Genomic DNA, 12873 nt, shown 5'->3' with positions numbered 1-12873 from the left:
ATCGGTGGTACCTACTTTCACGTGGAAGCAGCACTGGGCTTTATTAAGGCGTTGACACGTACGAAAGTACCAGCCAATGGGAGCTCGTTTTGAAACTGAACGTCGCCATCACTACCGAGCTTGTTTCCTTCCGAATCAGCCACGTGTCCCCGGGTGAGTTTTTGACCAACTAATCCCAAACTTCAGCTTACTTGCTAATCTACCAAGTTCCTTTATTGGCCGTATATACGGTGGGGGCGTATACTTGTACGGCGAATAAGTATAGGGTGTAGTCATATACGGGGAAATTAGAGGAGGCATTATTGAGGGGGAAATGGAAAGAAGAGGTGACACGAGGCAGTTGAAGGTTGGAAGAGAGATGGACAAGTTGAAGGACGCAGGTAACACGTAGCAGGATTGTAAACAGGTGGTGGTCTCTCATGGCCGTAACATCTTTTTATGAGTGGGTCTTGTTTAAATCTTGTTTATTAGCCACCTCTTTTGCCAAAGATTTCAGATTCTTCGCTTTCTTTGAGGGATGATCTGGTTTTTTTTTCCTGCGAGGATTGGTTTGTGAGGGAGGCATTGTTAGGTTTGCGGAGGTTTGAAGGTGAGGAAAATATTTAGGTTTAAAAGCTTTGTTTTTGTTGTGTTTGCAGAGGCTGATGCGTTGTTAGATTTACGGAGGTTTGAAGGTGAGGAGGAGGAGAAATCTTTGAAGCTTTGTTTTTGTGTTTACGGAAGCTATGGTGGTGATTAGGATGCATTGTTAGATTTGCAGAGGGTTGAATGTAGGAAGCTTTCTCTAATTTGAGAGAAAAGAGCTTCTTTTTGAAGGTAAGAAGATAATTTGTGAGAATAGAGCTTTGTTTGTCAGTTTACAGAAGCGCCTTTGCTGATAAATTGGATTCCTAGTTAGATTTGCGTAGCGTTGAAAGTGAGGAGGAGAAGTCTTTAGAGCTTTGTTTATCTGTTTGCGGAAGCGGTGATGCTGAGTAGAATGATGCGTTGTTAGATTTGTAGAGGTTTGAAAGTGAGGGGGAGGAAAAATCTTTAAAGCTTTTGTTTATCTGTTTACGGAAGCTATGATGATGAATAGGATTGATTTAGGAGAGTGCTGCCTTGCCCGATACGGCACGGCGGCGCCGTATTTTGCCTCCAAGACGGATCAGATAATGTCGAGGTACAGGCCGATTGCGCCTAAGCCTGCGGCTCAGAGCGCTGGCGAGGTGGTCGAGAAGGTTCTGCAACAGGCGCCAGGGGAGAGCGGCAAGGTTCGAACCTGTAACAGGAGCCGAAAGAGGACCTTTGATGCGATTAATGGCGGTTTCGCGGTTTCTGCTTCTCCGCGAGGGCAAAAGCGCGCCGCTAGAGCTCGATGTCATGTCTCTGAAGCTCCGGATCATAATAATCCCGCTTCCGTTCCAATTTCTAGCGTCTGTCACAGCCATAGCCACAGTTACAGCCACAGCCATGGCCACTGCCCGCAGTCGGACACGAGCGAGGAAGGAATTTCGACTCTTTGTGAGATTTCCGACTCTGCTGGTACAAATAACGGTGCCGTAAGCTTGAATTTTGGCCTTCGGCCGCTGGCTTACTCGTGTATAAATTTTGAAGCCCTGAAGAACAAAGAAGCGGAGGCTCCTCCGCCGGAGAAGGATGCGGCATTCATGGAGCGCGCGGCGGCGAGCGCTTCGCCGGCTGTGAATCTTCAAGGGTTAATTTCGTCGGAAATGCGCGGCCGTGCCCTAGATCAAGCTCCATTTCCTTCGCACCGTCAAAAGGCGGACTTCGTGACGCTTCCTTTGCTTCCAAACTGCAAAGCTTCGTCCACCACCTCCAGTACCGAAAGCGGCGTCATTCAGTCGCCATTAGAGGACGAGGAGCTCAGCCTTTGCGAAAAGACAACCCTCAGAAGCCGCTGCCCGGACATTTCCGCAGTGGATCAGTTATATTCCGCTTGCTCCGACCCCCTGATTTTGACAGACGATTCATATTCCCGTAGGATCATATGGTACAACCCCGCATACAATCGGCTGCTTTCGCTTTCCGCCTCGGATCTCGGCCTGTTTAAGCCCTTGGCCGCTTTCAACCTCGACGGAAAGTTCTCGACGGGGATCCTGTGGGGTTTGGGAAGCAAATTCTCCAGTCCGGCTCAGCACAGACAGGCAGCAAATTCTAGGGTGATAATGCCGCAGCCTTTGCGGCCTGTCGGATCCAGCGTTGTGGTGGAGTGCATAACGGATACTCATTTGCAGGAAGAAATGAGCATGATGAGCATGGATGAAGTTGAAGAACAGCTCGAATCCAAGACCTCGCCTTGCCTCATTTCGGACTCGCAGAAGACGGTGCGCTGGGCAAATTCTGCCTACAAGCAAATGGTCGGGCAGCCGGAGTGCTCATGGCTGGAGAAGGAGAGCAACAAGGTTGTCAGGATCCAAGGTAAAATTCTGCTCCTTTGCAGCCTGCAATTGCCACAAAGCGTTTCAGCTTTTTCCTGCCGCGTCAAAATTCAGTGGAACAACGCCGGTGACAAGACCTCCATTACAGTTCCATGCGATGTGTTCAGATTCAATGGCAATGGCCATTCCTTAGCATGGCATTTCGATATACAGGCAGCTCTGTGTCTCTGAAAATTCTCTTCTTTCTGCATTTCTATCTTGTTGTAAATAAACAAATCTCTGGCATAAACTTATATTTTTTGGCTGCTCCTGATGGTTGGGGTTTAGCAAAGTGTAATTACAAGCCCGGCCTGGCTCGATTTTGCTTATTTTCCTGTACATCTTTTGCAGATAATGAATTTACAGAGATCGATTATATTGAGAAAGAACTATCTTGATATACTTCTTTTTCCTGTAGAAAAGCTTGCAGATAAATGAACTATGAAATTTGGATTTTGTGTAAGATTTTTTCTCTTCTTGTGTTTGTAAAACCTGTGATTGTTCTTGATTTCTTTGTAAAATCTGTGAGTGTTCTTGAATTTCTGTTTTGAAATCTTCACAATAAATTGGAAATTTTATTTACGGACGTTTAGGCGAGGGGATCGAGGCCCTAGCTCCATTGCATTCTTCCTGATTTGGCGCAAAACATTTGGAATATTTAATGGCTGCAAAAGAGGAAGATTACGGGCAGAAACTTGTTTTTTAATCCTTGATGTACAGATATAGGTGCCAAATGGGGTATTGTGAAGATCCCACGATATCACTGATTTTTTTGTACCAAAAGCATTTTGGCGCACCATTCTATGGCCACGATTAGCCAGCATGATGTATGTACTTTATGTAAGTACTTTATGAGAGAGATTAATTTTAGTACTGTATATAAGTAGTCACCAAATCTAAAAGCATTACTAATTAATATTCCTGCCTTGGCAGGAACTAATAATAGTAATAATATTATATGGTTGCTTTCTTTCCTTGTAACTATGAAAAAGTCCACATTCAGGATGCAGTTAAGGGGAAGGTCAATGAAGGGTTCACAATGCGTGAGAATGGTGAATGGTGCGAACATGATGGAAAAGCTTATTAGGTGTAATAATGAAAAAGCTTATTATGGGTTATAAAGGAAAGCAAAGGGCTTATTATGGGTTATAAGGGAAAGCAAAGGAGATAGGTAGACAATAGATGTGAGCAGGCCTGGAGATTGGTAGACAATAGGCCTGTCATATAAATTTTTTTATGACGGTTGAATCATTTTGGTACCTCTCATTTTACGTTCTTTTTTTTAATATGAATAATTTAATAAATTATTTTTAAATTTTATTAATTTTTCACTATAATTTCTAACATATTAAATATTAAAAAAAACTCAAAAGTACACCATCTAATATTCCAATCTATTAGGAAAAAAACTCAATATTAAAAAAAACTCAAAAGTACACCATCTAATATTCCAATCTATTAGGAAAAAAACTCAATTAAAATTAAAAGTAAACATTTCATTACTATGTTACCATCATTATGAAAATGATTTAGCCACACAAATTTTTTTAGGGATTCCATTCAAAATTTTATTTTAACTGGAATTTTTTTCTTCTCTTGATTAGAAATATTTTACCTATCTTCAATTTCATCATTAAAACTAAACCTTTCCCCAGTTTGATTTGTTTGTTCATTTAAATCTTCTGAAGAAGTTCCAAAAATTTCTTTGAAAGTTTCTTTCAAATTTTTATTGTGAGATTGTTCATCCTGATTTAGTAATGAAATACAAAAAACTTCTGAATCTTTTTTTCCAGGCCACCTTACATTTCTCCAATAGTTGCTTGTTTCCTTCTCTTTGAAGACATTTTTTATATATCTGCAAAAATAAATATAACATTAGTAATTATGTATGAAAATAAGAGTTATGAAAACTACATACAATTTACCTTATGTGATTCAACATAGGAATTTTGAAAACTACATAAATTTATCTTATGTGATTTAATTGATGAAGAAAAATTTTAAAGCTACAAATAAAACATAAATACAATTGTTTGAGAAAAAATAATGTTTTTGGTGATATGATTCTATAGATACAAATTGGAATAAGTATAATTTAGTAACAAAAGAAATCTCATATTTACAACAAAGTTATAATTTTTTCAAATTTGTTTTTAAAACAATAATAAAAAATAAGTACAAGTCAATCATATATAAACAAATCACGGATGTTTCTAAATTAATATAAGAAAATGTTAACACATAGAAGATTTAATTTATAAGATTAAAAATATAAAATCATAAAAATATTAAAGAAACTTGACAACTTTCTAAAATTAATATATTTAATTTTAAAAATGTTAAATCAATATAAATATTAACAAGTTTTTAAAATCGAATGCTTTATAAAAAAATTCTAAAATAATAATAATTACAAATTACAATGAATTAAGCTAAAAATATAGAAATAGATATATATAATTAATAATATAAAATATGTAAACAATTAAATCACAGTATTATTTATTAGTAAGTTGAGTTTCTAAAATTCATATATTTTAGATTCTAAATTACTATTAATATACAAAATATATATTATATATTAATTAAAATATCTTATATTTTATTATGCATATATTACATATATTTTAATATAATGTTATATCTATATTTGTAAGTGAAGTATTATATTATTCTTATAAGGGATTTTGATGGTTTATTAAGAAATCTAATTGTCAAATTTACGGTTTTAAAAAATTTAGCCTGTCAATGTGTATGGTCTTTAAAAAAATTAGCCTATCATATACGGTTAAAATATCAAAAAATGACCAATACGACCATCAATTTCCAGGCCTGGATGTGAGATATAATAAGGGAGGAAAGGAGATTGGTAGACAATAGATGTGAGATTGGTGGCTGATGGGAATGGGAAGGGAAATGAGATTGGTGGACAAAAGATGTGAAATTGGTAGATGATGGAAACATGATGAAAAAGTTCATATAGATGATGGGAGCATGATGAAAAATAAGCTTACTTGGAGGTTGTAAGGGAAAGGAGATTGATGGGAGCATGATGAAAAATAAGCTTAATAAAAGCTTATTTGGAGGTTGTAAGGGAAAGGAGATTGGATCACAAAATAGATGTGATAGGGAAAAGGAGATTGAAAGACAAATAGATGTGAGATTTGGTATATGAAAAAGTTAATTTGCCTTATAGGGTAAGCTCGTAATTGTAGACTAGGCTAAGCTTATATTGTAGAGTAGTTCCATTGTTTTAAGGAGATTGGTGGATGAATGATGGGAGCTTAATGTGAAAGTCTATTTGTAGGTTTTATTTAAAGAAAAAGAAAGGCAAAGCTTTTAATTGTAAACTAGTTCACGTCCTCTTAGGTTACCTTGGGTGTGAGTTTGGGTGTGAGTATGGTAGTGTGAGAGTGGTAGATGGTGATAACATAATGAAAAAAAGAAAAGAAATTGGTTTAGTTGTAAACCAAGGCTAAGCTAGTTCACATTCTCTTTGGTTACCTTGGGTGTGAGTGTGGTAGTGTTAGATGGTGAGAAAATGAAAAAAGCATTTGTAGGTTGCAATTCTTCTTAGTGTGGTAGTGTGAGAGTGTAGTGTGGTAAGTGGTGAGAAAATTAAAAAGCATAATTATTGCTTGCAATTAAGAGGAAGGTTAATCAAAGGTTTAGGTTTCAGTTTTATGTCTTGTATGTGAGTTCAAATGTCTTAGGTTGAGATTTTAGTTGTATATAGGTTCACAATGTCTTAGAACTTAGTAGATGCAAGGGTTAAGCATTTAGTTGTATACAGGTCTCCAAGTATCTTAGAACTTAGTAGATGCAAGGGAAGTATCTTAGAACTTAATAGATGCAAGGGTTAAGCTTTTAGTTGTGTACAGGTCTCCAAGTATCATTGGATTACAAAAATAAATAAATTTATAGCTAAAATGAATTAGTTGAGGTGGCAAGGTTTCACAAAATAACTTGTTTCTTGACTAAAAATCACAATGAGACTTACATTTTGTATCTAATATGAGAATAATTTAAAGATAGAATTACTTGATTAAAAATCACAATGAGACTTACATTTTGTATATAATATGAGAATATTTTAAAGATAGAGAAGCTAAATAGACTAACTAAATGAATTACTTGATTAAAAATCACAATGAGACTATTAGTCCCTTAAATTACTGGGTTCAAACAACATGACAATTTCTTCATTTCTTGCCTATAATTGAATCCTTCAATCCTTAATCTTTTTTGATACAATCATAAGATTTGTAGACTCCAATTTTTTTTGTATATGAATGATGAGAACATGAGATGAAAAGCTTATTTGTTGGTTGCAATTTAAGAAAAGATGAAGCTTTTGCTAAAAATTGGTTTACATTGCATTGGGCAATTGTAGGTGTGAGTGGTATAGAAACAACATATTGGCAAGTTGTGATTAAGGAAAAAGAAAAAGAAATTAGTTGCATGACAAGAACGTCTTAGGTTTGATTTTAATAAATAGGGGCCTTAAAGGGGATTGAGAAGAAATAGGTTTTTTTTTTTAATAGCAATGGGGTGGTTAAAGTTGAATGCCATTTTCATCTTAGAGTGGGCAATTAAGAGCTTCACTTATGTATTAGTTTAATTAATTATTATAAATGTCAAATCATTTTTGAATCATGTTTGTCTAAATGTTGAATTATATTTTGGTACTTTAAATATATTCTTTGATTTTAATTCATTATAATTAAAGTTGAATTATATTTGACATACTCTAATGGTGTTTGAGCTCTTGGTCAACGTAGATCATGCGTTTGACTACAATTAAAATGTTTGAGCTCTTGTCCAATGTAGATCGCGTGTTTGATTATAATTAAAATGTTTGATCTCCTACAATAAATTTTAAGAGAGTTAATTAGCCTACTCTCTTCAAATAAGGTGGCGCTCTATTGAACAACTTAATTAAAAAGTGATGTTTTTGCTTTCTTAATGTAGATCATGCATTTGATTATAATTAAAATGTTTGCCTACTCTCTTCAAATAAGGTGGTGCTCTATTGTACAACTTAATTAGAAAGTGATGTTTTTGGCTTTCTTTTTCAAATAAGATGATTAGATTGTTAATTTTAACAATACATTATTTTTAAATTTATTTAACTATCATAAACTTAATTTTAATTCTTCTATAGTAAACTTTGAAAAACAAACTTATAAATGTACTTGTGTCTTCAAATAAGACAATTAAATTACTAGATGATTAGATTGTTTACTAATTTTTATTGTTAAGTGTGTAATCACAACTTTATGATTAATTTCAACCCCCCATCTATTAATGAACAATTATTCTATTCCTAAAGTTATATGCTTGTATATTTTTAAATCTATTTATGAAAACAAAAATCCCCTTTTTCAATTGGCTAATGACTATTTTGCTAGGGAGAAAATTCAATTTTCTCCAACAAAAATACAAATATTTTCTAACAACTTTATCATGCATTAATTAATTCATTAATTACAACTTTATCTTTTCCACATTTGTCACATGTTCATTAGATTTTAAAAAAAATAATATTGTTATCTTCCACAACAAAAATAATGTCTAATCAATGTTAATTATCACAATTTTTAATTTTGAAAATAGTTTTAAAAAATGTTAATATATTTTAAATTATTTTCAAAATTAGTTTTATATAAGTCAATAATTAAATTATTAAATTTGATTTTTTATTATAATATGCTATTGCTATTAAGAGTTGTATTGCTTTATATATATAAACTTTAGTATATATTAATAAATTAAAAATAAATAAATAAATTTCTAAATTTAACTTATGTAATAAAATTCTAAAAATCTTAAATCTCTTGGTTAAAAATATATTAATTCAAATCTAATGATTTTACAATGCATTACATAAAGTTCTATATTTTTAGACAATGCTAGTCGCCACATTATTCTATAAAACAAAAATTAAAAATATTAATTAAAAAACAAAATTAAAATTGTTAAAATTTATAACTTCTCTTTTCAAAAAAAATATTGTAGGTCTTTAAACATTGTATGTCTTTGACTATCACATCCATATGGTCTAAAGATTAAATGATTTTTTATTCTATTATTAAAATACAATCATTAACTGCAAGGCTCAAGCTCTATTGGTAAATTTTGAGAGAGTTAATTAGCTTACTCTCTTCAAATAAGGAAGTGCTATATTGCACAACTTAATTAGAAAATGATGTTTTTTGCTTTCTTTTTCAAATAATATGATTAGATTATTAATTTTAACAATACATTATTTTTTATATTTATTTAACTATCATAAACTTAATTTTAAATCTTCTATTGTAAATTTTGAAAAACAAACTTATAATTATGCTTGTGTTCAAAGAAGACAATTATATTACTAGATGATTTGATTGCGTACTAATTATTATTAAGTGTCTAATCACTGCATTAATTTCAATTAATTATTATTAACATTTATCTTCTCTTATAAACTTTGATTCAATAAATATTAATTCATATTCTTATTATTTGATTCTATCAAATCTTTTATATTAAATTATTCACTCTAACATGCATCTATGCTCTCTTGGCCCCACTACTACTTTTTGACGAACTAGAGCTAATGGAAATGTTTATTTTTGTAGAAGGCACGTCAACTATTTATGGAAATAGAAGGCACATCAACTATTTATGGAAAATAAATGTTTAACGATTACACATAATTTAATCAATATAATTTATACATTATTTTAGATAAAAGATTTTGAGATAACCGTGTTTCAAATATTTATTGGAATTAGTAAAATATTGTGTTTTTAGATAGTTATTGAAAAAACATGTTGTTTTATATTTACTCAAATCTATCTATTGAATTAAAGGAAATTAATTGATAGTTTTTAGAGTTAGGCTAGACGATCTAATATATGTAGATCTTAATTTATAATTTTTTAATTGAAGATATTTCAAATGACTAAATTTTTTTATACAATAGTGTATTTTAAGTATCTTATTTAAAAAATATAGCATTTCAAGTCTATATGATCAAATATGATTTCTCGCACCTTTTTAACGAAATGGTTCTAAAAAGTGATAAGATCAATAGGTGTGCACTAAGTAATGTTTAATGGTGCAAATGTAACATGAAATTTTTTATTAAAAAAATAGAGGTCTTTTTAAAGGATAACCACTAGGGGAAAACACTCATCAAACATCTAGGCTAACTTTGTAGACTTAGAACTGTTAAATTGTTAGTCAGATTTTGCCAAATTTTTTGGTATATCTCCATAGGTGAGTGAAGTGCTTAAAGATACGGTTTCAACTTTTGGGTATTCGCATATCCCTCTATAGGGATTGTGGAGCACAAAGTGGTCCAAAAGTGTCATTTCAAAATGTTCATTTGATACTCACTATGTTTATACACCAACAATCACTCACTCAAAAATACTAGTACTTGTGGCTAAATGCCCAATTAGTCTTTATGAAATGTCCCAATAATGATGCACATTTGGGCCAATCACCAACCAAAAAAGTTAAAAAAGGATTGACTCTCAGTACACATGTGATTGGTTATTAGTGCATGTGCTTTCATTTTTTGGACTGCAATTGGGGGTATTTATGATAAAAGTAACAACGATTATTGGACCACCTATCGGTAAAGGGTATTTCTTCCTAGTATGACATTTTTAATGCACTACTATACGGTCTATTTTGTCTACCTAATATAACATATATTGGTACCCATATTGCCCATTGGTCCTTCTTCCCTAGTAAAAATTTAAAAAATATTTTGAGAGTTCATTTTATGTTGTTAAAAGTTTTTGTAATCAAAGTTAAATGGATTTGTAAAGATTTGATTTTCTTTAACTAGCTAACAAAAACATATAAGCTTATGATTATCTCTCTTGCGAATGGATAGTCAAAATATATTCTAAATATTTCATAGGAATTGAGAAAAATAAATCAATAATGAGACAAAAAAACTTTGTTTTGGAAATAATAAAGTTGAATATATTTGTGTTTCATTTAATGTCAAATGATCAAAGATTTGATTTTTGTAGTTACTCTGATTGTCAACTATGTGCATATGAATATCCTTTAAATAGTTGCAAACACCCTAACAATGTTGTATTCAAAAAATATTCTAGCATTTTGTTGTGAATGGTAAATTGACAATGAAAATGTAATTTTGTGTTGGAAAATATGTAGTAAATGTATTCACATCCCATTAAATATTTGATATTCTTGGTAACTTCGATTTTTTTTAATAGTTAACGGGTCGAACCCTAGATTATTTATTATTTATTGAGATTAATTATTACTATTATGTGTTAAGCTCGAGTAGATTCAAACCCAAGACCTCTCACATGAGAGGCTCACTATTTACCATTTGTGTTGTAGGCCCTTGCCTTGGCAACTTCCAATTAATATGTATGGACCTATTACTATTTATCAAATAATCATGATAACCCTTGTGAACCAATACAATAGGTAAGCTACTAATTCAAACTAATGATCTAACTTTACTTTCAAGAACATCAACCAAATAACTAATGTAACAAACAAACTTAATTCACCAATCAATCACAACACATGACACATAACACGATCATTGATGGAAAAACCCTACATTAAAACCTTGTGTTTCTTGTTGCTCCTTTCACTTTGCATCTTGTTTTATGCTTTGTTGATCACATATATCTCCTCTATGTTATTTCTGACCCTTATTTCTTATTTCTTCCCATTTGTCCCCCCTTTTGTCAGCAATGACTAACGTAACTCATAACCTTAAAAACACTTCCTTCAAATATTTCTTGGCTCTCCCCATTGATTCCTCTGATAACTTCTTCAAGTATGGCGGTGTTAATAAATTTTCATGTAAATTTGCTAGCAGTTCCTCCATTGAGTCTAAAGTATTCATATCGGGTAGACTAAATAGTATTTTTGCATTCCTAACACTTTTTTGCATTTTCTCCAGTGTAGGGTTTAAGTAGGATTGTAGCTCCAATAATATAGTTATCCTCTTTTCTTCTTCAGATTGCATATTCTTTATCTTCTAAGTAATCATCTTTACCTTTGAGTTAAATTCCAATGTTGAGCTTAAAACTGGATCAAATTGGTCAATAAATGAATCAATTTTATTTTGAGCTATACTCTTGCACTTCTCTAGATCATCGGTAAATTCTGATAGTTTTGATATTTTGAGTATCAATCATCCAACTTCCTTTAGTATGTTGTTTTCTTCATTAACCTATTTTGATAAATTTTGTCTATTGTTTATTGTCTTCAAGAATTTTTACTTTCCTCTCAAAATTATCTTTTGCCATTTTTCTTTGATCACATCAAGTATATCGATCAACTGATCATCCTTCTATCATAAGAAATCTTGAGAATATACTTTCTATTAAGGGGGAAATGTGAACCAAGGAGATACATTGTAAGTTCACCATATAACCACACTTACACAACTCAAAGAGGGAGTCAAGGAAATTGATCCTTTCAATCCAAATTCTAAAAGATTAGATCTAGGAAGATTAGTTCTAGATAAATGAGAAAGGAGCACCAATGCAAGCTAGATCTAGGTGAGTGGGAATAGGTGAAAAGATACAAAAGTCCTTGAAAACCCTTGATTATAATGAGAGCTAGGGAAAAATATGCAAATGAAATAAGTAGATATGGTAAAGTAAAAAAGAAGATAGAGGACCCACATTTTAGATCTAATTGTATGCTTGTTGTGCTATCCAAAACTAATAAACAATGTCAGATCTGGGTCTGAAATGCTAAAATCTACAAAATCCAAAATCGTTGTTGTGATCTTCTATGAAATATGAAAAATCTTGAAATGCTGAAATATGCAAATGAAATAAGTAGATATGATAAACTGACAAGGAAAATAGAGGACACACCTTTTAGATCTGATTTTATGCTTGTTGTGCTACCCAAAACTAATAAACAATGTCAGATCTGGGCCTGAAATGCTAAAATCTACAAAATCCAAAATTGTTCGGTGATCTTCTATGAAATATGAAAAATCTAGAAATGCTGAAATATGAAAATGAATAAGTAGATATGATAAAATGACAAAGAAAATAGAGGACACACCTTTTAGATTTGATTTTATGCTTGTTGTGCTATCCAAAAATGATAACTAATGTTAGATATGGGCCTAATATGCTAAAATATACAAAATCCAAAAATCATTTGGTAATCTAACAAGGACGACTTCTAGCTACAAGGGTGACCTCTATGGCCTTGTTTGAAAAGGGTGGCCTATGCGGCCTTGAAAGAATGTATCAGATGTTGATTTTGATTTCACAATTTTGAAGAAAGCTGAAAAGAGTATTTGAATTTGCATCATGTTCACCAATCTAAGATCTGAAACCTACAATAGAAAAAGGGTTTGTGTTTTTGATGTGGGGTTTTCCTTGGTAAAACCCTAGTTTATGAACTAAACTTGTATTGAAATAATTGAAATGCA

The 12873-nt window shown here is 32.2% G+C and overlaps 1 protein-coding gene across 3 annotated transcripts; it reads left to right on the top strand.

The window, feature by feature from the left end:
* The first annotated feature begins 289 nt into the window (after window positions 1-289).
* LOC149540027 (uncharacterized) lies at window positions 290-2883 on the top strand. 3 transcript variants are annotated; one of them, XM_089801212.1, is made up of 2 exons: window positions 290-380; window positions 639-2883. In XM_089801212.1, exon 2 carries the CDS (start codon window positions 1065-1067, stop codon window positions 2610-2612), a length of 1548 nt encoding a protein of 515 aa, XP_089657338.1. In that variant the 5' UTR covers window positions 290-380; window positions 639-1064; the 3' UTR covers window positions 2613-2883. The 3 variants fall into 3 exon arrangements, with proteins under 3 accessions (XP_089657338.1, XP_089657336.1, XP_089657337.1); XM_089801210.1 differs by having other exon boundaries at window positions 324-406; XM_089801211.1 differs by having other exon boundaries at window positions 373-442.
* Window positions 2884-12873: the final 9990 nt, after the last annotated feature.

This window comes from Cupressus sempervirens, chromosome 9, assembly GCF_028749045.1.
Source record: "Cupressus sempervirens isolate cs-2001-9-10 chromosome 9, ASM2874904v1, whole genome shotgun sequence".
NCBI classification, from domain to species: Eukaryota; Viridiplantae; Streptophyta; class Pinopsida; order Cupressales; family Cupressaceae; genus Cupressus; species Cupressus sempervirens.
The sequence above is the reverse complement of the archived record's forward strand: the minus strand, read 5'-3'. Positions and strand labels throughout refer to the sequence as shown.